Here is a 27,413-nt window from a genome sequence, read left to right on the forward strand (position 1 = left end):
AGCCTTTACTTGTTTGTCAAATTAGCCAGAATCACAAATGACGTGGTGATCTTGGACCACCCAATAATCTCTCTAACTACCCTACCCCGACTTAACTTAATTCACTTAGAACCTGATCAAGCTCAATCCAAAGCCCGGTCTAATCCCATTCTTCATCCCAAATGACCCGCTTGTGGTACCTAATCCGACCCGACCCGACCCAACCCGACCCATGATCATCGAATATTACTTAACCAAACAAGGTAACCTCGGGCTGAAATTTACAAAATTAATACGGGTGGTAGTGGTGAAACGTCCTGTAATCAAGAGAGACAAAGAGATAGAGAGAGAATATGGGGGTGTTGCTGCCTTATCTCTCATCCACACTCTACTCTTCACTGTTTTCCCAGCTCTCTCTTACCTCCAGAAACTCGCGTTCCAATTGTAAGTAAATTTCACTCTCTTTCTTCTGTTTTCTTGCTTATTTCTGTAAACTTGCAGAACTTTGATTGTTTCATTGCATAACTTTCTGTTGCTTATTTCTGTAAATTTGCAGAACATTGATTGTTTCATTGCATTATTATCTTATTTAACCATATATATCCAAAAAAAATTAAATTGGGCAGTTGAATTTCCGTTTGTTGTACTAAAATTCTTCATTTTATTTTTATCCCATGAAAATTTGAAGTAAATAGTGTCTCTAATTTCAATATTTTGAAATTCCCATAAAATTTATAGCAATTTTTGATATCAAGGATGCAAAGAAATTGATAATTCTTGCAATTTTTGGTAATATCATATCAACATATCAAATATTGAGTACTCTGTAAAATTCTGATTATTATCACTATTTTCTATCTTTGGTTATCAGTGAACTCAAAGTCGGTTGGATTGCGCGTGAGATCGAGTTTGGAGGATGAGAATTCTGGTTCTGGTACCGGAGCTTCGGATAGTTCATCAAATATTAGCAGCTTAAGGGTTAGTTATATTTATGTCAATTTTTGATATAATGTCTAGTAATTACAGTTGGTTCATTTGATTCCATTTATATAAATTTTGTTTTGTGCATTACTTTGTTGTTGAATTAGCATATCATACATTAATCTCTCATTTGTAATGATTTATTGATACATATCAATACATGAAGAATATGGTAATAACTGCTGAGGCATTCTTGATTGAGAACTTTGTGTAATGTATTGATGTTACAATTTAGGTAATATCATACATTAATCTCTCATTTTATAATGTATTGGTTTTACAATTTAGGAAATTTTAAGGTTTTGCAAGGTATTGACAGTCTGCAATTTAGAGATTTTCTCTTATAAGCTAATAAAGTAATAAGATGTCAATTTACCAATATACTTCTTTGTTGGCTTGTTGCCATCAAATGAAAGGTGAGCCAAGTTCGAGTATTAAGATGTGGAAGAGATTTCATGTTCTGCTGTACTTAGATGGAGTACTTCCTTGGGGCTAACATGCTGAAGCTTTATATTTGCTGTTGCAGGATGATCAAGTTGTAACTTCTCGGCGCCTTTGCGTTGCGTGTTTATGCTCATCTATAGCTTTGATAAGCCCCTCTGGGAAACCTCTGTCCAGACAAGAAGCTATTGCTGCTGAAGGAAAAGAAAGGGCAGTCTGCCGGAATTGTGGCGGTAGTGGTGCTATCATATGTGAGTATAATTTATAAATTTACTGGTGTTATATTCTTTTTAAGTAAGACCTAGGTATTGTTGTTCTTTGATAAAAGCTGGTATCTGCTAGTTGGGGCTTCATAATTGCAATCTTCAGATTGTAAGCAAATTTGGCTGAATGGATTCACAAAAATCCCTGTCTCTGTATGGAATTCGACCATGCTGTACACGATGACGTTCATTTGAATTTCAGTGTCAATCTATTCTTGGTTGAATATAGGTCTTTCAATTTTGCGGACAAGTCCTCACATAGTCACATGTCCTTTTTAAGTCTTTCAATTTTTGGGACATATCCTCGCATTACAAGGACGTGTTATGTAGAAGCTTTTGTAGGCTGTTTGAAAGAAAAGCATGATGATTTCACAGATGTTTTTATCATTTCCTTGTATTTCTGCTAGAGCTTCAACTGTTACTGTTTATATTATATAAGTTGTTTGTTTTGCCTTTCATTTAGGTGATATGTGTGGTGGTACAGGAAAATGGAAGGCTTTAAATAGAAAGCGTGCTAAAGATGTATATGAGTTTACAGAATGTCCTAATTGTTATGGTAAGAACTTATGAACTTTGGCTCCTTATGCTTTGAGACTTCATTTATCAATGCAATACGTAGTTCTGACTCTGTGCTCACTTATTGTGTCTGTATCTTCATTTGCCTTGAATAATTCCTCATGTATAGGTAGAGGAAAACTGGTTTGCCCTGTTTGCTTGGGTACTGGCTTGCCAAATAACAAAGGACTTTTGAGAAGGCCTGAAGCAAAGCAGTTGCTGGATAAGATGTATAATGGTCGGCTTTTGCCAGGTTCTTAAGTAAGTTTCATTCACATGAGTATGACTTCCCTCTGTTTGAACTTCTTCAGATCTTTGTATCTTTTGCTCTATGGTTAAGTATTAAATCAATGCTCTGGGTTCTATTGTGTACAATTTATTACTTAGTCATAATTAGTTTTCACATCGATTCCTCCAATCAAGGATATGCCATGATTTTCCAAAAAGACTAAAAACTCCATATTAGTTTTGCCTTTTTTATCCTCTCTTGTATACTAACACTATGTTTGGATAACAATAAAGAAGGGAAAGGGAGGGGAAGGAAAAAGAGGGAAGGAAAAGGGAGGTAATGGGAGGGAGAAGGTGACATTCCATTTTCCTTACAAATCTCCAACAATGGAGGGATTTAGTTTATTAAAAGGGGGAGGAAAATGGATCTTTCCATTTCTTTCCCATACCCTCCTTGCATTAGATATCCAAACAAAGGATTATGCATCCCTCTTTTTCTCCTCTTCTTTTCTCTCCATTTCTCTCCATTTCTCTCTGTCCAAACATAGTGTAAATTTCAATTTTGTAGTGGTAATTTGAATACATTAGGAAAAGAGTCGAACATTTCTTCAGACGTTATATAATAATAGATTGACTATTACTTCCAGATATAGGGCGTGTTTGATAATATTGATCTGTGTAGAGTTGATCGAATGATAGATATCCATTAATATGTTCTGATGTTTGGATAAATGCCTGAAAACGTTTGGCTTGGTGCAGATTCTCATATCATATGCAACCTGAACCTGTATACTGCAAAAGAACACTACAATACCTGAAATTTTGTGGTAGTATATGTATTTCATGATATATGAATATTATCTTCATACTTAACTAATTGTTGGCGGCAAAGCAGCTTGGTGTGTAGAGAGGAGTCCCAGATTAGTATGCATGCCAGATTTGTACCGTGTGATGTATGAGCTTTTGAGATGTAGGGTGCCTCTAAATGTGGATCATACTTTCCCCTTATCTCCTAGATTTTTAGTTTATGGAGCAACGGGATTCGATCCTAGGTGTTTGGCATCATCCTACAACAGTTCAGCACTTCAGCCTACTAAGATTATTGACGTCCACAGAATTAGAGTTGTAGTAAACCAATGAGTGTTTGAAGTTGATGTAATTACTTATAAAATCATTTGTATTACCACTATTTATTCCCAAATTCCAAATTCTACTTGTTCTAGTAAATTATATCACGATCTGGTTATCTACATACTTTACCTTAACTATCACATCAAATTCATGGAGTGTATGGAGTCGTCTCAGATTAGCATGCAAGCCAGATTTTGCAAAGTGTGAGATATGACCTTGTAAATGGAGAGTTCAGGTTGGTTTCAATCATATATAATGGTACATGCTGGCTGTCCCTTGTTACATATGGCCTTTAAAAAAAAAAGAAAAAAGTTTACATATGGCCGATACTACAAACTTGTTGCTCTTGGTATTTGTAAAATTTAACCTGTTCTTAGTTATGCAATCTGACTGTCGTTTTGAATGAATGTATCCTTCACAGTAGTTTGGATAGTCAGTATTTTGATGCTTAGTGTTCATGCAAAAATGGTAGTAGCATGGTGACTTTTGAAGATTCGAAGCACCATTTAGATGTGCACGGTGCACCAAATACTGCAAATCCAGGCTTGTATTGAAGATTAGATTAAAATGAGAAAATTGATGGTATAGGAAACCCACGCTTCTAATTTGTGTTCACATTCATAATCAAGGATCAGTATTAGGCAGCTTGCTTAAAACAGTGTGCTCCGGTTTATGTTCACATTCAAAATCTAAATGGACAAAAGCTCGCTCGACTTCAGGTAGTTTCTCTAGCTTAATCTGTAGTGTCTCTCCAATAGCATGTGCTTCTTTCAAAGGAATATCCTCGGGTAGTTCAATGTCAACCTATTCCAGCAAAATGGAAAAAATAGTTGCATCAGATGAGCTGAAAATTAAAGACAAACTACAAAAACCAGGAAATCGACGCACCTCCACAAAATAAAGCACACCAAAAGTGTAAGCACGAACAGTGTCAATACGCTTAACTTGAGGGTGCCTTATAACGAGGTATGTAAACTTTTGCAAGACTTCAGGAGGAGCTGTCTGTCCTATAAGTGAAACTGCAGAAGAAATACATGTTAATATAGTATCATACTCTGAAATTCTAAATGCAGCAAGAAATAGAACAGATAAACTTTCAAGACATGATCATAAGTTCATTCACAAACTACTGTCTGGGTTCCCAGACAAACCTCGTCTCACTGGAAGCACCCATCTAGCAGCAATAGTGTGAGCATGGAATTATAACTCGGCCGTTCTGTTATATAATGGCCGTTATGTAACGGATTTTGAATTTGCCGTTCCGCTAAACCCCGTTATATAACACCGCGACAAAAATCACATCTTTCATCCCGCTTCATCCGTTATGTAACGGTGACTCGCCGCGTTAGAACGTTTTTTAACCCGTTACATCCGTTAAATATATAAGAAATTGATTATATAGTCTATAAAACATGATATTTAGTAATTTTTATTCACCAAATATGTTACCTGCTTTTATTTTGATAAATATGGTTATTTTATGTTCAAAGAATACATATTTAACTTAGACTATAAACACCACTTAATCCATTAATGTGAAATTATTCGAAAAATTCACACCGCGCTTACCGCGATCCGTTATATTCGTCCGTTATATTCGTCCGTTATAAGCCGTTTCCGCGACAACGCGACCGTTACTGTGATCGCGACCGCATCCGCAATTTTTTTCTAGGAGTGTGACTCATGTGTGTACAGGTGATAACAAGACAAGATCAAACATGATGGGGTTGCTTGTCTCTGCTCATAACACTTACAGCAGAGATCACTTTGAGTTTTTTCAAGTTCAACTAAGCTACTCAACTTGAATTTGAAAATTGTAACCAAGCAAATAAACCTACTTCACATGCTGTTATCTTTCTAATAAGGTGCTATAAACTTTTTATAACCAAGAAGAAATAATCTCATGTGCAGCATGCATGTCTCTTTTTATCCAGTTTCAACCATTTGTCATGATTCTGTATGCTTATACCTCACTGATGAAAATGCTATGAAAGAAAAACTCAAGAGTCGTAGTAAGTAGCTACCTGCATTCTCTAAAACAGTTCCTGACCAATTTGCAATTGTATATATTGCAAGAAGAATAGCGCCAGCAGGGTCTATCCACCAGTAAAACTTGTCACCAAGAATTGCAGCAACTAAACCGACCACATTCGTAACCACATCAAAGTAATGATCCTATGCACAGGGGAAAAAATAGGTTGTTCAAGCGGTTAATTTCAGCGCCAACAGAATGGAAATGGATACCTCTACAAGTCATTTACCTTGGCATAAGCTCGAACGATTTCATTTCCAGAGCTTCTGCAGTAAAGGAACAAGGCAAGTTTTACAACTGTGGCTGATATCATAATCACGCAGAGCCATATATACTGGTCAGATGTCATTTTTTCAGCACCTTCATTCTTAATTAATTGCTCCACAGCCTGTATGAGAACTTGGAATCCTGCAAATCAATATCAAAGCTTGTTGACTTCATTGCTTCCAAACTACCCAGCAATTGATCTGAAGGCTCAAATGGTCAAACACATACCTAGGGTAGCCATAATAGCCGCAAATATGATGATTCCCACTGGCTGGACTCTTAATTTCCCGATAGGGTACTTGTAGATATTGATGTTTTTCATTGAAAGATGAGTAAACCAAAGAATACCGCCAGCCATAAGGTCAAGCAAAGAATCCAACGTTGATGCAGCAATGGCTAATGATCCAGTTTTTATGGTAGCATAGATCTAAGCATCAAGCAAAAACAATAGACTTAGGAAATTTTGGACATAATTAAACAGATGCATTTCGGAACAACATATTCTGTTCTGTATTATCATATTTTTCCGCATTTGTACCCAATGAATAACCAACGGCCATATAGAATAAACAAGATTGGATTCACTAAAGCATAGCTTAGCGTTTTTTTTGCATACAAATAAATTGATCCTTCACTCAAAAACATCATCAATCCAAAATCAAGTGAATTATTTTTGAATCATCATAGCTTAACAGCACAATACCTTGAATGCCAAAAGCACAATATTAGCATAATTTGATATCTTCATTGCTCGTTCGTGTTGAGCTTGTTCATCATCATCCTCTTCTGGCAAACCTGATTGGACTACGTGATCAACTTCCTCAAAAGATTTCAAGGTAGCGAATTGTCTTTCATAGTACTCTTTCTCTCCTAGGGGAAGCAAGATAGTAGATTAGTCACATAACAACAACCAGAAAACCGAAAAGTCATCAGAAATTAAATATGCATAATATCATACTCAATCATTACTTTTGGATTTCTATCTTAACAAAAATGTTGTATTGCACATAAATTAAGTTCATATTACAGTTTATGAAAAATTGAAGGGAAAAACACCAATTAAATTATGTAACGATCTACGAGTAGCTCATAAGCACATATCCAAATAAAGGCAACTGAACTTCAATAGTCACTACTCGTATAATTCAATGTCATTTTCGGGTGTACAAGGAGCCACAAAAAGGCCAATAGTGTAGACGGGATTTAATATCACATCTCGGGGTAACCACAAAGTTAGCATCCACACAATAATTCAATGTCACTCACATACCATACCAAAGAATATCCCCTTTCCACAACATACTAGCACAAAGCAACACAAATTGAATCCAGCAAATTGAAAAGAACTTCACTTTTTCAATTTGAGGTAAAAAGAACTTAACTTTAGCTAGAATCTAGGACCCCCTTTTCCCTTTCTTCCCTTCTGACAAACTTTTATGTTATATAAACAAAATTGAATCAATTGGCAATACAATTTCCCATATATAAAACATCTGAAGATTAATTAAAAAAAAAAGGGAGAAATTAACATCTGAAGATTAAAATAAAGAGTACAAAAAAAAAACCTTGAGTTAAACTATGAGTTTTAGAGAAATTAACATCATAGCAAGATTCATCATCAACCCCAGAACGAAGCTTATCAGGCAACCTGGAAATGAAGTCTTGTCTCAACGAGTTGACCGAATTACGACGGCGTATCCCCTGCCGACCGTTTTGACTCAGTTTCCGACCCAGTAATGGCGAGCTTGAATTTGGCTCCATTCTTAGTTCTTAAGACCCCACCAAAAAAGGCAAAACTTTAAGGAAAAACTTTGTTTAGGAAAGGATTAATTTTGTAAAGCTGAAATTTCAAGGCCACTTTTTTTTTTTTTTTCAAAGTATGGCAGTGAAGGTTTATTTGGACAGGTGGGGCCAATTATATAATTGGATTTTTCTGTCTTGTAGGATGTGATTTGGGATTATAATTAGCGGTGAACATGTGATTAGGATGATAATCAATAATTTTTTGTTATTGTAAAAGTATTTATGAATAGAATGCGCCCGTGTCAATAGTATACATCATGCACGAGAATACTGAATACGTAATAATGTAATATTTATAGGGGAAAACAATGTAGAAAGTTATACAAAAATAACAAAAGTTCATTTATTTATAAGAATTATGAAAAGTTAACAGAATATGAGGATATGATAAGTACACACTCCGCAATAGTTGTGATTTTGTCATAATGAAGTGGACTTGAAATTATAATTCTTAATTTTTTTTTGAAATTATGTTGTTGACCAGGCAGTTTTATGTATTTATTTATGGGCTTTTAATTGGTGAAGCATGCTGTCCAAAAAGTCCAAACCTTTAGTTCAACCAAATAAATAATTAGAAAAAATAAAATAGTAATAATCAATGTTCAAGGCTAAGGTGCTTCCTAAGAATACAGTGTAAGTGAAGAATATAGGATAATTTTATGCTACCTCATTGAAAAATTCTTATTCGTTCTTCGATATGAAATTGGAAGGAAGTGTCGATAAATACAATAATAGTTTAAGATGATAATTGAAGATTATTAAGTTGCTTAATGTTTACATTGAATTTTTAGAATTTTTATTTTTTAAAATAGGCCCAATTTTTATGTTAGTTTTCAACTTGACAAAGGTGGACATTGTGGTGTCTTCCATGTTAAATTAAGATGACTAATTGGTGACTAGAATAATTGCTTGCATCTTTTAATTACCACTGCATTAAATGTCTAAAACATCCAAACTACGGAACTAAACTTGATTTTGGGACTTTAAAGACATGTTGGTATGTTTTACTTTGTATGACCCTAGGAACACTCCCTACATCCATTTCAATTAAAAAAATATACTCCTCAAAATAATTCTAAATCGTGTATTATCCCCTTCAATATTAGATAAATTACAATTAATGTAACGTCAAATAATTGAGGACAATTTGTTTTTCAAGGACCCCATGAGACCATTTATTTCGGCTCTTTATTATCGATTCGCCAGTTAAGAACATTTTTATTGTCATTGGCCGAATGTCATCCTATGCCTTCACGTGACCAACTAGTGGTTGTGTATGTTTTAAAACAATATTATTATAAATTTAAAGTTCGCAAGCAATGAATCTGATAAGGTTAAATATCAAGATGCTTTTTCTTCTCTTGCTGTTTAAGGGACCACAAAATTTAATTTAGTGGTAGCCAAAGACATCTAATTCATGTCACCCCTTGTAATCATAACAACTCATCAAATGGCCTACCGTGGGCATTATGGGTTGAGTTATGACAATCCTCATTTATCATTGCAATTTATAATTTTTTAGAAATTTGCAAAAATACTAGGATAAACACTATGATTGAAATTCATGACAAAAGTTTTCCGCCTCACAAACACTAGGATAAAGACATCCAATCCAAAATATACTTGTACTATTATTCAATGAAAATTCCCTTTATTATCCAAAAAGCAACTCAAATTAGTATATTCACGACCCAATAATTACAAAGTTGGTAATCTTGGTATAATAATAATTGTACAAACTTTGAATCAAAAGAAAATATTCATCAATCAAAAAATAAAAAAAAATGGAATCATCGAAAACAGTGAGAAAGTTAGAGGTGGCGTCACCTGTTCCGGCGGACATTGACATTGCGAATTCGGTGGCGCCGCTTCACATCGCCGACATTGCCGCCGATCTCAATCTCTCTCCTCGCCACTACGACCTTTACGGCAAATACAAGGCCAAGGTTTTCCTTCTTCTTATTCTCTCTCCTTTGACTTTTTAATTCACTCGCTTTTCCATTTCACTTCACTCTCATCAGTTACTTTCTGTTTCGAAAATGATTGCTTTTTTTTTTTTAATCTGGTTTTGCTTAATTTTGTATTTTTTTTTTTTGATAAATTGTTTGAGGATTTAAGTGATGGATTGAATATTTATTTTGGTTTTGCTTAATTTTGTGTTTTTTTTTGATAAATTGGTTGAGAATTTAAGTGATTGATTGAATTGTTAACCTGGTTTTGCTTAATTTGGTGTTTTTTTTTGGGATGAATTGATTGAGAATTTAAGTGATAAATGATTATTGATTGATTCAAGCCTAATTTTAGCAGTGATTGTTACTTTAGATGGAAATTTTCAATTTTTGTCAATCAACTCATCTTAATTATACATTGTTCTTTTCCCAGATTTAGTATTCTTTCTCATTAAAGATAATATAGACTTTTAGTTTTGTTGCCAAAATTTGCTTCCACTTCTAGCAATGTATCTTTTTTTATCTTTTATTACCTTGCCTGCTTGATGTGGGTGTTGTTGCTTTTGGACATCTTAATATAGCAAATCTTGATTTTGTCCGAAATAGGTTTTGTTGTCTGTGTTGGATGAAGTTCAAGACTCCCCGGATGGATATTACGTCGTGGTTGGTGGAATTACTCCGACTCCTCTCGGGGAAGGCAAATCTACAACCACTGTTGGTCTTTGTCAAGCCTTGGGAGCTTTCCTTGATAAGAAGGTAACTAAGTTTGTTTTAAGTGTTTTGTGATGTTTTATTTACTTGGTTGTATACATAACACTATTTCTTTATCTTTTTTTTTGGTAAGACATGATTTGTAAGTAGCTTATTACTCCCTCCATTTCTATCTAAATGTGTCTTTTGAGGTTACGTGCTCAAATTATAAGGAGTAATTAGTCATTGCATTAAGGAGTAATTAGTCGTTGCATTGAAAGTTAAAGCTAACAAATATTAGTACTACTATAGATTAATAGATCATTTAGGGCAAGTCCTTGTTTTACGAGGATATGCCACGCTGTCTGCAAAGTCATCTGGTGCTTACAGGTTTGGCTATTATATGCTTGCTAGAAAGTAATGGGTGCTTTGAATGGATTAGCATCACTTTGACTCCGTAAATTTCTAACATTTGAACTTGAGAGGAAAAAGATTCAAAAGTTTACATGTTTCCTCATTTCAATTTATTCTGTAATTAGATGCTTTTGATCATGAGAACTTCACAAATCAATCGGTAAAATCACAATTATGAGATCACCCTTGTAAATGTACTTGATCAGTGGACTTCAGATTCCTAGGTTATACTGAATTACTGATCTATGAGTATGGTAATATATTCATTATATTAAAATGATAAGATAAGTTGTTTCTCGAGTCAACTACTATTCCTATTTTATAACTGATTATAAAATGTGAATCACCAAACATTAAATTGATTAAGTGTGGAATATACCTATAGATTATGACTATAGCCACTATTAAGATGTTAGAACTTGGTTGAGTTTAAAGTGGAACACTTAATTTTTTATTTTATTTTTTAATTTTTTTTATTGTTCTTTCCAACTCTGCCTGAATTCCTTTTAACGCTGATTCAATATTTGTGTTCCTAGCTACTCCTTTAAAATTTTAAAGTTTGGATTTTTATTAAGCAGGACAGTCATTATTTTTGTGTTTATCTTAGATTTTGTGTTTATCTTAGATTTTATAAAATCTTCCATATTTCCATGATAAAGCCAATGCTTGCTAGTGGTCCATTCTCTTTTGCTTAATTATTTGGCTCTCCCATATGTGACCTTCCAATTTGTCCCCTGTATTCCATATTTGAAGATGGTGGGTATGACTTTGTGTGCTGTGTATTCATTTAGTCTTTCTAACTTTAATTGGTTCCTTTCCCACTTTTAAAAAAACAATTACCCAACGTGTAATTTACTCTTTATTGGGTACAAGGAATTCAAGATGTATGCACCTTTATACCTATTCCTTAACCAGTTAGTTGATGGGTTGTTTTATCCCTTACTATCTAAATACAGGCAGTTTTGGATGAATTAGCACATTGTTAATGTTTTTTTTTTTCTTCCCCCCCTATTGGTTTGAATTAGAATTTTATCTTTTGGGGATCACATCATACATCATACATCAAGTTTCATATATGCAAATGATAGCCTCCTCATTGGAGTTCATTTCCGATTTTTACTTTTTTAGAGCCCACCTTCTGAGGCCAAGTTCAAATTCCTATGTAATTTCTCTCCAATTCTTATTATCCACGGGGAAATGGGCTGGGATGACTTCATTCTTCTGTTTCCTTGTGAAGCTGTCTTTTGTATTAAGAATTAGGCTACAGATCTTACCTCTCTTAAATTTTACGGTACATAACTTTGAATTCTAGGTTATTTACAATTACTTTCATATTTGTATTGACAGAGACCGATTTCATGCTTAAGTGTTTTATAAGAAAGGCTTGAATTGAGCTATTGACACAACATTCTTCTTTGCTTTCATATTTCTTCAGGGTTCAAACTTCACTGAAACTTTTTCAGTGGCTTTAGCAATGGCTAAAAATATGTTCTAGCCAACCCATTCTGTTACCAACATGAAACAACCAACTTTTTGCCTACATCATTACTTCTGCCACTTGCAATTCCACTTCACTTTCTTTCTTTTTTTAGTTCAGTGTAAATTATAATTGTTTGAAACGTTTAGAAATGGATGTAGTAGTAGTAGTAGTAGTAATAGTTTGGTAAATTGATAAAATAGTTTTATTTGTTGCCTAAAAAAATTTGTGGAAAATTGGGTAATGGCGGGAAAAATTAGTGTAGTAATGCTCCATCAACATGATTAATCTTGGCAACCATGAGGTTCCATAAGGCCCTATTTTGGGTACTTAGCATATCTTAACAATTATAAACAACCAATACCAAATTAGCAACTATGGTGGGTGTAACACCACTTTAAAAAACCAACATCAACAAAGTTGGGATTACTTAATGGAGGATCTTTACACCTTGATGGGACAACGAGATGCCTAATTGGTTAATAAAATCATCTTTTGATTGTCTTTACAAAATGTTTGGAAACTCTTTTTCGTAACTTAAGAGACCTATTGCTAGCCCTGTTATAGCTCCAAACCAACTTTAATGACCCTTGGAGACACACCCTGGATTCATTTTAATTTTGGAAAAACTTCCCTAAATTGTGTATATTATAGCTTTTAGTTTTAGAGAAATTTCAATTTTTCCTAATCTTATTGAACCAAACTCGATCTCGAGACTTTAGAGAGTTGATGCAATGCCTATTATTGTTCAAAACCAAATTTTGTGATCCTAGGATACACCCCTGCATCCATTTTAATTTTGAAAAATTTCTTGAAGTTGTTCTGAAACCGTGTATTATAGCCTGTAATTTTAGAAATATTTCGACTTTTTCAAACCCAAAATAAATGAGGACAAGATGTTTCTCATGGGCCCCATGAGACACTGAGAGGCCAATTTGATGGTTAGAACCATCTACCTTAGCTCTTAACTGTCAAGATATTCGGTTATGGACATGTAGATCATCATTGACTTAATATCACCCCTGACATTTCTATGATCAACTAGTTGGCATTATGATTCAAAACAACATTTTATGATCTAGGGATGCAATCCTCATAAACACTGGAGTATTTGACACCGAGTTCAAAAACTATTTGAAATTGTTCTGATTTAGTGTATTACAACCTTCAATTTAGCATCTGGATAACATTTTCGGGTCTAGCAAAGGTACGCATGGTGGTATTTCCCATGATTCCATGAAAACCAGGGAAGTCTAATCGGTGATCAGAATCATCTTTTGTAACTTCTGACTACCACTTCAATAGATGTATGAGAAACCTAAATTACTGAACCAAACTCGATCTTCAGACTTTAGAGAGTTGTTGCTAGGGTATGTCTAATATTGTTTCAGACCAACTTTTGCTACCCTAGGGTACATCCTCTACATCCATTTCATCTCTGAAAAACATTTACGAAACTGTTCCGAAATCGTGTATTTTAGCCTTTAATTTCTTTAAAGTTTGACTTTTCCAAACCCAAATTAAAAGAGAACGAGGTGTTTCTCATGGACCCCATGAGACTCCGAGAGGCCATTTGTTGGTTAGAACCATCCACTCTGGCTCTTAACTATCAATTTAGTTGGTTATGGACACGCTTATCGTCATTGACTTAATGTCATCTCGGGCCTTTCAAAGATCAACTAGTGAGCGCATATGATTTAAAATAACATTTATGTTGTTGGGATGCATTTCCCATAATCACTGGAGTTTTTGACATCAATTTCAATTATTTTTTTTTTATTTTTTTTTTTTATTTTTTATTTTTTTTTTTTGAAACTGGTCTGATTTCGTGTATTATAGCCTTGAATTATAGTTGATGTCTAGTTTTAGATGATAATCATCTATCACATGTTTTAACTATCACTTCAACTGATGTCTTTGATATACCTAAATTTTCAAACAAAACTCTATCTCTAGACTATAGAGACTTGTTGCTATGCCTATTATGGTTCCAAACAAACTTTTATGACCCTGGAGACACTCTATGCATTCATTTTTGTTTTTGGAAATTTCCCAAAATTGATGTGAGATCGTGTATTATAGCTCTTTTTTAGAGAAATTTCGACTTTCCAAATCTAGAAAGAATAGAGGACAAGATTTTTCTCAAGGATCCCATGAGACCCTAGGAAGCCATATAGGTGGTTGGAATCATCCGTTATGCCTCTTAACTAACAATTAAACGGTTATGAACATGCTTATCATTATTAACTCAATGTCACCCCAAGCCTTTTTGGGAACCGTATATTGGGCGTATATGGCGCTAAACAACCTTTTTATGATTCCGGGATGCACCCCTAACCATTATTAAAAATTCTGACATCGAGTTCTGAAAATTGGCTGATTTTGTGTATTATTTTCCCTTTGCATCCAAAACACATTTTGGTAAGACCCAAGGTGCTTCCAATGCTTCCTAAGAGACCCAGGAGGGTTAATAGGTGGTTTGAGCCATTTACTCAGTGCGTCTCACCACAAAAAAACATTCTAAAATTTGAATTTATGATACCAGTGTTTACTGTTTCTATATTAAATAACCATGTAGAGTTATCCGCTTTTTGTGAATGTGTTAACTTACCTTCCAAAGCTGCGTAAACTTCTCTGCAGCGTTGGGCCTGTTGGCTCTTCCTAGGTAGGCTCATAGTTTTCTAGAATCCACCCCTTAGATTGTCATATCCCAAAGTTTCCTGAAATACCTAGATCAATTAATTTGATTCTCTAGTTCAATGCTCCATCCTTTTCAATATATCGTCCACCTTTCTATATTGTTTGTCTCATGCTCTTGTACTCTTTGGTTACAAAATGTATATTAACACAATCAAATTTCTCTGTTCCCACTATATTGACATGCTATAAGCTAGTGTCCTCCCCCCTCCTTTTTTGATACATGGAAAAAATCAACATGGTCAGTATCTTTGGGAGGAAGCATAAACTGCCCCATTGCTTGTGTTATGGACATTTCATAGATTAAAATTTTCCATAGTGGTCCATCATAAGTAATTTTTTTGTTTGATCTTTTGAAATCCCTAATCAGGTTCATGTTCTTCCAGGTTGTTACTTGCCTTCGTCAACCATCACAAGGGCCAACTTTTGGAATAAAAGGTGGTGCAGCTGGTGGTGGTTATAGTCAAGTGATTCCAATGGATGAGTTCAACCTTCACTTAACAGGGGATATACATGCTATAACAGCTGCAAACAATCTTCTTGCTGCTGCCATAGACACCAGAATTTTCCATGAGGCCACCCAGTCTGATAAAGCTCTGTTTAACCGGTTGTGTCCTCCTAACAAAGAAGGTAAAAGAACCTTTTGTAACATAATGTACAGGCGTTTGAAGAAGCTTGGTATTGATAAGACTAATCCAGACGATCTTACACCGGAAGAGGTCACTAAGTTTGCTAGGCTTGATATTGACCCTGATTCTGTTACATGGAGGAGAGTTATGGATGTGAATGACCGGTTTTTGAGGAAAATTACTGTTGGTCAGGGGCCTGATGAGAAGGGGATGGTTAGGGAAACTGGATTTGATATATCTGTTGCTAGTGAGATAATGGCAGTTTTGGCTCTAACAACCTCTTTGGATGATATGAGGGAGAGACTTGGAAAAATGGTGATTGGAAATAGCAAGGCTGGAGAACCAATAACAGCTGATGACCTGGGCTTAGGTGGTGCTTTAACTGTACTGATGAAGGATGCAATCAACCCCACACTGATGCAGACTCTGGAAGGAACACCAGTGCTTGTTCATGCTGGTCCTTTTGCAAATATTGCTCATGGCAATTCCTCTATTGTTGCTGACAAGATTGCTCTGAAGCTGGTTGGGTCTGGTGGATTTGTAGTTACTGAAGCGGGATTTGGTTCTGATATTGGAACTGAGAAGTTCATGAACATTAAATGCCGATATAGTGGTTTGACTCCACAGTGTGCTATTGTCGTTGCCACAGTGAGGGCTTTAAAAATGCATGGTGGTGGACCACAAGTAGTGGCTGGCAGGCCTCTTGATCGTGCTTACTTAACAGAGAATGTGGGTCTTGTTGAGGCTGGCTGTGTTAATCTTGCCAGGCATATTTCAAATACTAAGGCCTATGGTTCAAATGTTGTGGTTGCCATAAACATGTTTTCTACTGACACAGAAGCAGAGCTGAATGCTGTTAGAAAAGCAGCAATTGATGCTGGGGCATTTGATGCAGTTATTTGTACTCATCATGCCCATGGTGGAAAAGGAGCGGTTAGTACTGAATACTCTATAAATAGTTATCAATATTATGGATGTGATGCTAGACTGAGTAGCTTTGCCATTCCTATGTTGGTAATCAAACTGTTACTTATTTGTTAACAATCAGAGTAGTGGTATACATTTCTTTGTTTGCAACTAAGCTCACTAGTTATCAGTGTAGGAACCTCTATTTCTATTTGTTTTCCGCTGATGCTTGATTTTACTTTAGTAAGATATGGAATCAATGTGACCTATCTCTTTAACTGTCGATTATTTGTGAGTGGAATTCCATCTGGATCTGATGCTACTTTGATATGTTTCAGGTGGATCTTGGCATAGCTGTTCAAAAAGCATGTGAGAATGTAACACAGCCTTTGAGGTTCTTATATCCTCTGGATGCTAGCATCAAAGAGAAAATAGAGGCAATAGCAAAGTCTTATGGTGCTGCTGGTGTTGAATACTCAGAACAGGTCAGGTCAGGCAATTTGGTTATTTGGTCTAGTCTGGGTGGTAAATGCTCTTTTATATGCTCCCTATATGGTTTATTTACATTTAAGATTGTTGACTGTTGTACTCCCAGCCTCCTAAAACAGAAAGTTTTGTCTACACGTGCTTATGGAATGCAAGTCTGTTATAACATCATTTTCTAGACTCACTATTTGGTTTGTGTTGAAGAATTTGTTCCTTTAGTCAATGATATAATCTTCATTTACCTAACAAATATAGAACTAGTGACCAGTTTTTCTATCTTTAAGAAATTGCCATTAATACAACATAAGTAAAAGTGTAGATAACATATCTTGGAATCATCGTATATCAGCATCAAGCCATTCATAACGTTAATACTCTAATCATTGCCATGATATTAGCATGTTGAAGAGTCTTCCCATTTCTTCTTTTTTTAGGCTGAGAAACAAATCGAGATGTACAGCAAACAAGGCTTTTCTAATCTTCCAATCTGCATGGCAAAAACTCAATATTCATTTTCTGACAATGCTGCTGCAAAGGGAGCTCCAACTGGATTTATCTTGCCTATTCGGGATGTGAGAGCTAGTATTGGAGCTGGATTTATTTATCCTTTGGTTGGAACCATGAGTACAATGCCTGGGCTTCCTACAAGGCCTTGCTTCTTTGATATTGACCTCGACACTACTACTGGGAAGGTTATTGGTCTTTCTTGAAGATCATATAATCAGGACAGATTTGAGACACTGTTCTCTCTTCCTGCACAAACTGCTTGGAGACCTTTCATAGTGATTTTGTATGAACTTGTATGTCTTAGGATCAAATGTTTCTTATTGCTTCACTAAATAAAAAGAATCTAATATGCCTTCCCTTTGTTCCGTTTGTGTACCCAACCTGTGCATCAATGTTGATACAATTTTTAATACTGATTATATACTTTGTATATAGTATTCATATTATATAGCTGTAGAAACTTGTTAATGCTACCCACCTGTAGTAGACGGGCTCATTACTTCTGCTCTAAGTGTTGGTTAGAATGTGAGGAACATGTAGATCTGCAAATCAAAAAACAAAGAGCTTATTTCTTGCATCCCAGTAACTGGGGTGAACACATCCTTCCATTGTGGCTTCCCATCATCGGTAGGAGGCCTTGTTAGCTCGATTGCTATAGGCCTAGAGCACCTTCACGGGCTAGGAATAAAGTCTGTGATCCAAGCAATGTGGTGTCTTTGATATATCTTACCTTCTGTTCATATTTAGGGAAAATAGAGATGATGAAGTACCCCCTTGACATAAATGATGCCTATTGCCCTTGAATTAGATTGGGAAAGATGTTACCATTCCATATGTACATTGTTTTTGTATCTATATTTGTTGTTGACTTGTCGGACCAAAAAAAAAAAAAAAAAAAAAAAAAAAAACTAAAACTGCTTAACAATATTTGATTGAAATCACATTTTTATATAACAATAATTTTTCTTAATTAGCTATGGCTACTTATAAATAACATTAAAATGCTACAATATTCTATAAGACTATAGCTAGTTTAAGTTAATTTACCTCACAATTTCAGTCATATTTATATATACATATACATATTTTTGGTGGATATATATACATTAATTTTAAACACGTGTTTCTCTGTTTTTTTTTTTTTTTTTTTTTTTTTTAATTTTTTTTCCGAGTCCCAAACCATAAATTAACAAGTGGTAAAAATGTGGCAAATATTGATCAATGATATTAAAATTACTCCTACATAAATTTTGCAACATTTGTGTGAGGTACATCTATATTTTTCCTTTTTCGGAACCGAGACAAGATCCTTAAATTTACCGTATTAGGTTTTCCCTTCGAGAGCAGGAAGTCCTCATATAGAAGTCTCTACAACAATTTTAAACTTAACTAACAATCATCATCAATTACTTTCCATGATTAGTATGCATTGAGAGGCGATAATCATCACTTTTCATCGTCACTCTGCATTAACTATTCCATATTTTTTCTGGGAATTTGGAGAAATGATAGATTGCACAACAAAACCACAAATGACAGATCAATCAAAACCCAATTTGTTACCAGTAAAAACACCAAATTTATCTGTAATTTCAGATACCAGAAAATCCATGTTTTGTGTTTATGTTTTTATGTTAACATTCATTTTCTGCACATTTTTCATTCTTTTTAACAACCCATCTTCCTCTTCTTTGAAATACATTGCTAATTTCAAAGACTTCTCTCATTTTCCTTCCTTTTTCACCCATTTCTTCCCCAATTCTTCTCCAAATTCTTCTTTTGTATTAGGAATAAATAATACTAATACTAATAATAGTTACAATCATATTGTCAATAATGTGTCATCATCATCATATAATTATCCTCCAAAAATTGGGGATGAATTGTATGAATCAATGTTACATTGTGATTTATTTGATGGGAAATGGGTTAAAGATGAATCATACCCACTTTATTCACCTGGGTCTTGCCCACATATTGATGAACCCTTCAATTGTTATCTCAATGGTAGGCCTGATAATGCCTATGAGAGGTATAGATGGCAGCCTCATGGGTGCAACATTCCTAGGTAAAATGCTGAACTTTTATTTTATTTTCTTAATTTTGTTGGGCATGAATTTGGACATATTTGTGTTATTGATGTTAGGAACTTGTATAAAATTTAATCTTGATACAATGTTACATGGTACTCCCTCAGTCTCTTAAAGATACGATCAGTTGCATTGCGATTGAGTACGTGAATCCACGAGTATAGTATAGTCTCTATATTTCGTGCGGATGAAAATGTGTATTTTTGTTGAAGTGAGACTTATTTGAGATGGATTTATGTATTGTTATTATGGCAGATTAAATGGCACCCATATGTTGGAATTGTTGAGAGGGAAGCGTCTTGTTTACGTTGGTGATTCATTGAATAGGAATATGTGGGAATCCCTTGTATGTATACTCAGAAATTCAGTGGAGAATAAAACCAGGGTATTTGAAGCCTCTGGTAGAGAAGAGTTTCGCACCGAGGGCTCTTATGCCTTCATATTTGATGTATGATTGGTGATAATTCATTAACAAGCTTTTTCATTCAATTCAGAGATATGCTAGTTAGTTAATAATGTTGTCAGGATTTAACACATCTGTAATTTGTTGTATGATTTGTTAGGATTACAACTGTTCTGTGGAGTTCTTTAGGTCCCCATTCTTGGTTCGAGAATGGGAAATGCCCGACAAAAATGGATCAAAGAAGGATACGCTGAGGCTTGATTTAGTTGAGAGGGAGTCTGAAAGATATAAGGATGCAGAATTTCTGATCTTCAACACTGGACACTGGTGGAGTCATGAGAAAACTCAAAAGGGGTAATATCCTGCTAGTTGAACTCGACTTTCATGCATTGTATTTTTCCTACTCCAGGATAGAAATTGATGGATAAAATAAAAATTTGTGCAGGGAGGGTTACTATCAAGAAGGTAGTCATGTCTATAGTCAATTAGAGGTCAATGAGGCTTTTCGACGAGCACTGACAACTTGGGGAAGATGGCTGGAGGCTAATGTTGAACCCATGAAAACACAAATTTTCTTTAGGGGATATTCAAATTCTCACTTTGGGTAAGTTTTACAGCAGAAGTCTGACATACTTTCAACATAATGTAGCAATTGCTGAACTTCAAAGTAGTAGATTGTTTTGTGATTTGATTATGATTTTGTCACAAAGAAGCATAAAATGCCGAGAAATCTGAAGTTTAAATGAGAAATGCAAAATTGTCAGTCAGTAGCTATGTCTGATCAAATATTGGTTGCTTATCATTCAGACATGACAAGGATAGATGTGAGTTCTGCATGTATTTTGCAGCTTGTTGCTTGTTCCTTTACTCTGTTTCATGTCTTTTGTTGTTAAATCTTTTGTTTCTTTTGCTGCAAAATATTTTAGTTCTTGATCTCTGCTGATAGTCTCTCTATTAAATTGTCTGTAACTTTCATGATTTGCAGAGGTGGAAGATGGGATTCTGGTGGGACATGTGATAAGGAAATTGAGCCAATCAAGAACGAGACAGATCTACCAGAACAACCCCCAATGATCAAAGTAGTGGAGAATGTGATAAAGGGGATGAAAGTACCGGTTTTCTATCTTAACATCACGACACTGACTGACTACCGGAAAGATGCCCACCCTGCAGCTTATAGAACACAGGAGGAGAGGCTTTCACAGCCAAGATACCAGGACTGTGCTCATTGGTGCCTTCCTGGTGTTCCTGATACTTGGAATGAACTAGTGTATTCTCAAATCTTGATAAGATATTACCAAAAGCAACATCAAGGATAACAGCAACAAGAGCAGTGCCTTTAAAGGACATGGGTAAATCATTAATGAGGTTTCTGTTTACTGCTTCAGTCACTACTTGATAGTGTAGCTGGTATCATGAAATGTACTTTGCTCGGGATCAATTTAGGTTCTACTCTTATCATGTCTTTGAAATTGGTTTAGTAAGCGTTTATATTTGAATGTCTGCACCTCCTTGTGGTTGATGAATGCATGCTGTCTCCTTTTTTAATTTATATTCATGTTTTATTACTCTCTTCCTCTTGCACAAAACTTAATTAATGTGGCATACTTTTTAGTTGTGCTTGCTTTTGTTTGAGATCGTCTTCATTGGCTACTTTATTAATTGTTAAGTTTAAGCTGATGTTGTTCATGTGCTGTGATATGGACCGACATACTAGTGCTGGGATTGCCTCATTGATTTTGATTAGGGGGTGGGGTGGGAAGGGATAGACTTATATGTACCAGATGATATTTAATAAGGGCTTCAATTTACAACTTGAATTGAGGACTTTGAAATTTTACTCTCTGACTATTCCTACATGATGCTTAATTAAGCATTTTGTTGATGTATGATTATATGATATACAATGCTCGAGATTTAAATGAGATAGTATTGGCTGTGCAGAAACAAAGTTTGGCATTTGACATAGATAATGTAGTAAAAATAAAGAAGTTAGAAATATGACGAGTTCTCTTAACTGGTAGTCATTTTGCTTCCCTTTCATCTTAAGGATAAGTGTTTAATATTTTACTTGGCTTTCTTTAGTCAGATTTTTCTACTAGCACCTTGTAATTTCTGTCCATTTTGTGTATATCTGAAGGCCGGAGTGATGGATGAACTTCTCAAGGGAGCCCACAGGACACAACCAAAGATGATGAAATTTTGGATTACTGCAGCAATGTGGGTAAGTCTTATCCATCTATTGTCTACTACTTTATATGGAGTATTTATTTAGTAAAGAGTACATTTTTAACGAGATATAAGGATGATAGATAGATAAGCAGAGTACATGCTGACATAGAAACTTCAACAACCCTTATTTCTTCGGCCCTCATTGGCCTTGTTTAGTAGTCAATTATTACTTGGGATTGATGGATATAGCTCTTTCCAGACGTTTTTTTTTGTTGCTATATCTTGTACCAAAATGAACATGATCTTGTACATGGTCAGAAAAATCTTGCAATCTTTGGTAGGTTGGTTTCTGTAATACAATTTTATATTTTATGGTATTTGTAATAGACTTGTTAAGGCAATTTCTTCTTTATATGGGATTTAGTACATTTAAATGATTTAATTATGCAAGTGTTAATCTTGTCTTTTTAATTATTGTTGATCATTGCCATATCTGAGATTTGAGAACTATGCATGTGTTCATCAAACCATTTATTTATTGCTATTGCTTCATCTATAATACAAACTTTCAATGCTGCACTATGCAAAATACATGTGTTCATCAAACCATAGGATTGTTAAATCTGATATCTAGAATTCAGGTTCTTAACACAAATTTTAGTCATTTGAGCAAAATTATGAATTGATGACCCTGCAATTGGTTCGTATCTGGCCACTTGACCCTGTTAGTGGATTTATGTTTCCCATATTAATCATGGAGTTGATGAAGTTACTAATGAAGAGGTGCTGATCATTGCTATAGCTCTCGACGATGCTCTTGGTTGTTGAATTAGCCAAATTGCTGGAATACAACTCTTGGTCTGATAGGAGAATGCCCTTATTGTTTAGCAAATTTTTGAAGTAATGGTTGTCAAATAAGTCTGTCGAGTTCTGGTCGAGAGCAGTTGTCTTGTTCCCATCACCATTGACTGGGCACAAGCTCTGCAGCTGTGATACTAGGCTAGTGTCCATGGTGCTATCTGGAGCTCCAGTATTAGAAAAATTGAACAACCTTGAACTGAAAGTAGCACATCTTGCCAATCCTATTGTATGAGCACCTGTATTAAAACCGTCAGTACCATTAGTATTTAAGAGATTCAAGAGTTAATCTTGTCAGAACTCTTGTGAGTATGATAATATGTATACCTTGTAAGGCCACAACGTCACTTAAGTTGAGGCCTTGATCACCAAACTTAGAAATGACGCTGTCTAGGGGATCAAACGGAGATGGAAGGTTTGAGTTTGCTCCGGTCTGGTTGGCCACCATTCCATCTCTCCTTCCTAGCAATACTCCATACGAAGGCCCTCCACTCTGCAACATTAATTAATTAGTCAAGTACATGCGCAAACCAAGACTAATGGATTACGGGCAGCTATTGCCATTTATGTTCATTTTCAAGTGTGATTTTCCTAGATGCATGACAATATGACATACCAATTTTATTGAATCGCGGGCAGCTATTGCCAGTATATCAGCACAGGACACAACTCCATTGCATGAACTCTCCACTGCACTTTTGATCGTGTCAACAACGTCAAACCCTCTTAGAGAATTCTGGTTAGGAAGAGCGAGCTTTTCACTGCCGCTTCCATCCAAAAGGACAGACCCATCACAACCCTATTCGCAAAATCATAAGGTATTGTTGTTAGAGAAGAAAATCTGTATACAAGCATATGATTTTTCTATAAGTACAACGACAACTTTTCCGGCCTGTCCGGTTTGGCTCATGATCAGCTCCATCTTAATAATATGTACAACTAGCTTAGAACTCCTGCAGCATATGTTTTCCATGCATGCATGGGAAGAAAATAAAGCTGTTTGAGAGGAAAACTTACATTGACAAAGCAATCATGAAAGTGAAGTCGAAGCAAAGAAGCTCCCATCCTCATTTCATTCATAACTGCAATTCGAACCTGTTTCCATACTACCTGAAAGAGATTAGGACATGTTTTTTCATAAAAATTAGCTGTTAGCTGGCATTTCACATCCACAATGTTGAACGCCAACAAAGTTAGAAGCAAAATGACACTTTTTATGCCTCTTGAACCCTTCATACTTAGTGCTAGTATATTAACAAGCACAAATAACTAAGGCAAGGATTCTAGTTTGTAATGAGAGACGGTTATAGCGAAGATAATGAGCTCTAAGTTGCATAACTTGACAATGTTTGAAGCTCTATTTATAACTAGTGGAATTCGGGTAACGGATAATTAATGTTATTAAACTGTATCCACTTAATTAAATTAATGGTTGAATATATAAGTAGTATTATTTTAGGATAATCAGAAGAAGTTGTTACCTTTTATGATATATTCCTGGTTTATTATAAAATTCTCAATGTTAGTACTTGATTAAAGTGACAAGGATATATGATGATTAACATAAACTTTATAATAACAAGAGTCCCCAAGTAAAATAATTTTGATACATCAACAATTGAAAGTTGAGACAACGTGACACTTAATTCTATTAGAATGAGTTGTGTAGAAAGATAAAATGCTTTATAGTATGGTGCTTTGACGTATGGCGGCTGTAGCACATTCAATTGTTATAATCTTGCACTAAAACACTTGTAACATAATCAATTAACTAATACCCCTATTCATGCACAAGTTCATATCAGTTTCTCTGGGCAGAGTATGTAGAGAAATTAAGTAGTGGGATCATACTCATCGCATTTTACTAGTAGTGTACTAATTTCATTTAAATGCATCTTGTATATTTATTAATTAACTTGTATTGAAAATGAGTTTAAAATGATTTTAAGGTCACCATGTCATCATTTTATAGGTTGATCTACCACATTTGCCTTAAGCAACCACATTTTGCCTTGTGGATGAGAACAATAGGGCACCATATTTGAACTTCGATTGTATAATAAATTCAAAAATATATATTAAGCAAAAAAAACCTTTTAGATAGTTAGTTCAAAATCATTTATGGGCGGAGATATTTCTTGTGGTGTATAATTGTTTTATCTTTCATCAGTTTAATCGACAATTTCAATAAGCATAGATATGTCACAAGCTTAATTAACAAATTAAAGATAGAATAACTGTAACATTTTGAGGAGCTAGATTATCATACTTCACAAACATACAAGATGAGGATATCCAAAACTAGGATTTAACAAAAGAAATGTCTATTCCCACTCTATAATTATTAAGCTAAGTGAATTGTTAAACACCGCAATAAATTTTGACACCTTCAATCCTTCTAAAACCTTTCATACTCTGTACAATTAACCCTTCTTTCGTTAGGTTTTAAGAGGATAAAGGGTAAAAAATTATTAGAATCTAATTGATTTTGAACCTCGGTTTTGCTACATTACTCCCTACATGTATGATTGAAGTGATACACGTACCATTTCTTTGTCCAATGTCAATGTCATTCAATTCAAAGTTGATACACAATCACAGAGAACAAACCCTAAGTTGCTAATTAAGATTATATTAGTTTCGCAAAAAGCTAAAATACTTTTAAGTTGTAAGCAAGCATTACAATTCAGGATTAAGGTCAACTTGTGCATATATACTCTAAATTAGGGGTGAAAGTTCGGTATTCGGTTTGGATTATACCCCAAACCGAATCCAAACCGAATTATTTCGGTTTCTGATTCTTGGAACCGAATCCAAACCGAATTTGGATTCAATCCAATCCAATCCAAACCGAAATAATCCGGTTTTGAAAAATGGATCCAATCCAAACCGAATTTTTTTGGGCTGTTGATTTGGGCCTTAAAATTGGGCTTTTAATCGGAAGTTTGTTTTGGCCCTTTTGTAGGCCTAAATTGGTGAATTACAATAGTTGGTCTTAAGCCAAAAATTTGCCAAATTAAGGGAAAATCATAATAAAAAAATTTGTCCAGCCACTAGAATAAAATTACAAACACGATAAAAGTCTTAAAATGGAATAACAGTCTACAATGAGTCTACATGCAGCTAAAACCATAATAACATCAACTAAAATCAATATGGTAGATTGACAGCAGCTAGAATCAACATGGCAGGCAGCAGCTTCTTCATTTCTTCAACATGGCAGCTTCAAACAATCAAGCTCAACGATATCTAACAATAAAAAAAATAAACATGTTACATAATATATATAAATAAATCAAAGGAAATCAATATAATCAAACAAACAAAACATCAATGTCGCCAATTTAAACATTATAGCATATCAATGTCATCATATTAGCCAATTTCGAACAGATCGAACAACAAATTAACGAATTCAAACAGAACAGAACTATTGAATGAAAACTTGAAAAGAGAAGTGGGAAATGAGTACACATCTAAGAAGAAGAAAAGCAGGAAAAGATAAGTGAAATTAACATAACGAAAGTGAAATTAATAAGAAGAAGAGAAGCAAAAAAGGAGAATTCTTACCCTTGAGTGACTGAGTGAGAGGAGATAGTGAGGGAACACGAACACGAGCGGCGCCGCGGCGGTGAACTGGTGGTAATTTTAGGGAGCACAAAACCACGAACACAAGCGGCGGTGAGAAACGAGATCTGCGGGAGCACGAAGCCACGAACACAAGCGAGCTGATGGTGATAGACGTTGACCGGATATGTGGTGAGCGGACTGAGGAAGGTGGTGGTCGGAGCTACTGAGGTGGTGAGGGAGAAAATGGGGAAATTTTGGAGGATTAGGGTTTGGTGAGGAATGTGCCGCAGAAGAGGGGAAAAAAAGACTGGGATAAGAGAAGAGTATTTTAGGGCTTTAGTATATATATGTAGGGTAGGAGAAATGGGCTGGGATATTTGGGCTTCATAAATTTCGGTTTGGATTTTCGGTTTTCGGTTTTTGGAAGCCCAAAACCGAATCCAAACCGAAATATTTCGGTTTTGATTTTTTTGAAACCGATCCAAACCGAAAACCGAAAAAACCGATCCGAATTGCTATTTCGGTTCGGTTTGGATCGGTTTTCGGTTTTTATCCAAATTACTTTCACCCCTACTCTAAATTATTCGATTCGAATTTGTCCTATTTTTAGATTGAATCTTGGATAAGTGCTTTCTTGCCTACAAATTTTTTGTTTGTTCTGTCATATTGCATGTTCTATCTTTTCTCATGAATTATATATTTCAGTGGCATTCAAAGAGATAAGCACTGTTAAGACCCTCAAAGAAGCAGTTTTGGTTTTTGAAAAAGTCTAATTAGGCAAGCTAATTAAAGGGTTCAAGTTGTTACGGACAAATGTTCACGTAACATTGCGCGATCAACAAGAAGATTGTAATGCATGCATCAGACGACTGTTATAGATTGTCT

At 35.1% G+C, this 27,413-nt stretch overlaps 5 protein-coding genes and 1 long non-coding RNA gene across 8 annotated transcripts; 3 read left to right on the forward strand and 3 right to left on the reverse strand.

The window, feature by feature from the left end:
• Window positions 1-254: 254 nt before the first annotated feature.
• Window positions 255-3,697, forward strand: LOC110736127 (protein EMBRYO SAC DEVELOPMENT ARREST 3, chloroplastic-like). 2 transcript variants are annotated; one of them, XM_021916276.1, is made up of 6 exons: window positions 255-423; window positions 851-957; window positions 1,487-1,652; window positions 2,128-2,220; window positions 2,350-2,480; window positions 3,207-3,697. In XM_021916276.1, the coding sequence occupies exons 1-5, from the start codon at window positions 333-335 to the stop codon at window positions 2,478-2,480; spliced, it is 588 nt and encodes a 195-aa protein (XP_021771968.1). In that variant the 5' UTR covers window positions 255-332; the 3' UTR covers window positions 3,207-3,697. The 2 variants fall into 2 exon arrangements, with proteins under 2 accessions (XP_021771968.1, XP_021771969.1); XM_021916277.1 differs by having other exon boundaries at window positions 3,343-3,697.
• A 443-nt stretch (window positions 3,698-4,140) lies between these two features.
• LOC110736126 (metal tolerance protein 4-like) lies at window positions 4,141-7,940 on the reverse strand. Its single transcript, XM_021916275.1, has 7 exons — window positions 7,443-7,940; window positions 6,581-6,747; window positions 6,106-6,304; window positions 5,840-6,018; window positions 5,603-5,753; window positions 4,467-4,597; window positions 4,141-4,382 (listed from the first exon to the last, which is right to left on the reverse strand). Exons 1-7 carry the CDS (start codon window positions 7,636-7,638, stop codon window positions 4,203-4,205), a joined length of 1,203 nt encoding a protein of 400 aa, XP_021771967.1. The 5' UTR covers window positions 7,639-7,940; the 3' UTR covers window positions 4,141-4,202.
• A 1,228-nt stretch (window positions 7,941-9,168) lies between these two features.
• LOC110736129 (formate--tetrahydrofolate ligase) lies at window positions 9,169-17,908 on the forward strand. 2 transcript variants are annotated; one of them, XM_021916279.1, is made up of 5 exons: window positions 9,169-9,626; window positions 10,236-10,385; window positions 15,294-16,469; window positions 16,781-16,932; window positions 17,363-17,908. In XM_021916279.1, exons 1-5 carry the CDS (start codon window positions 9,465-9,467, stop codon window positions 17,502-17,504), a joined length of 1,782 nt encoding a protein of 593 aa, XP_021771971.1. In that variant the 5' UTR covers window positions 9,169-9,464; the 3' UTR covers window positions 17,505-17,908. The 2 variants fall into 2 exon arrangements, with proteins under 2 accessions (XP_021771971.1, XP_021771970.1); XM_021916278.1 differs by having other exon boundaries at window positions 9,172-9,626; window positions 16,781-16,927.
• A 1,059-nt stretch (window positions 17,909-18,967) lies between these two features.
• LOC110737170 (protein trichome birefringence-like) lies at window positions 18,968-21,612 on the forward strand. The gene is made up of 5 exons (XM_021917547.1): window positions 18,968-19,503; window positions 19,781-19,973; window positions 20,089-20,282; window positions 20,374-20,532; window positions 20,914-21,612. The coding sequence occupies exons 1-5, from the start codon at window positions 18,968-18,970 to the stop codon at window positions 21,245-21,247; spliced, it is 1,416 nt and encodes a 471-aa protein (XP_021773239.1). The 3' UTR covers window positions 21,248-21,612.
• A 1,014-nt stretch (window positions 21,613-22,626) lies between these two features.
• LOC110735994 (peroxidase N-like) lies at window positions 22,627-24,273 on the reverse strand. Its single transcript, XM_021916160.1, has 4 exons — window positions 23,976-24,273; window positions 23,575-23,757; window positions 23,286-23,451; window positions 22,627-23,197 (listed from the first exon to the last, which is right to left on the reverse strand). The coding sequence occupies exons 1-4, from the start codon at window positions 24,192-24,194 to the stop codon at window positions 22,776-22,778; spliced, it is 990 nt and encodes a 329-aa protein (XP_021771852.1). The 5' UTR covers window positions 24,195-24,273; the 3' UTR covers window positions 22,627-22,775.
• Window positions 24,274-25,988: 1,715 nt separating this feature from the next.
• Window positions 25,989-26,994, reverse strand: LOC110735995. The gene is made up of 2 exons (XR_002514178.1): window positions 26,529-26,994; window positions 25,989-26,207 (listed from the first exon to the last, which is right to left on the reverse strand). It is a non-coding gene; the product is annotated as an uncharacterized LOC110735995 (long non-coding RNA).
• Window positions 26,995-27,413: the final 419 nt, after the last annotated feature.

This window comes from Chenopodium quinoa, unplaced genomic scaffold, assembly GCF_001683475.1.
Source record: "Chenopodium quinoa cultivar QQ74 unplaced genomic scaffold, ASM168347v1, whole genome shotgun sequence".
Classification (NCBI taxonomy): Eukaryota; Viridiplantae; Streptophyta; class Magnoliopsida; order Caryophyllales; family Amaranthaceae; genus Chenopodium; species Chenopodium quinoa.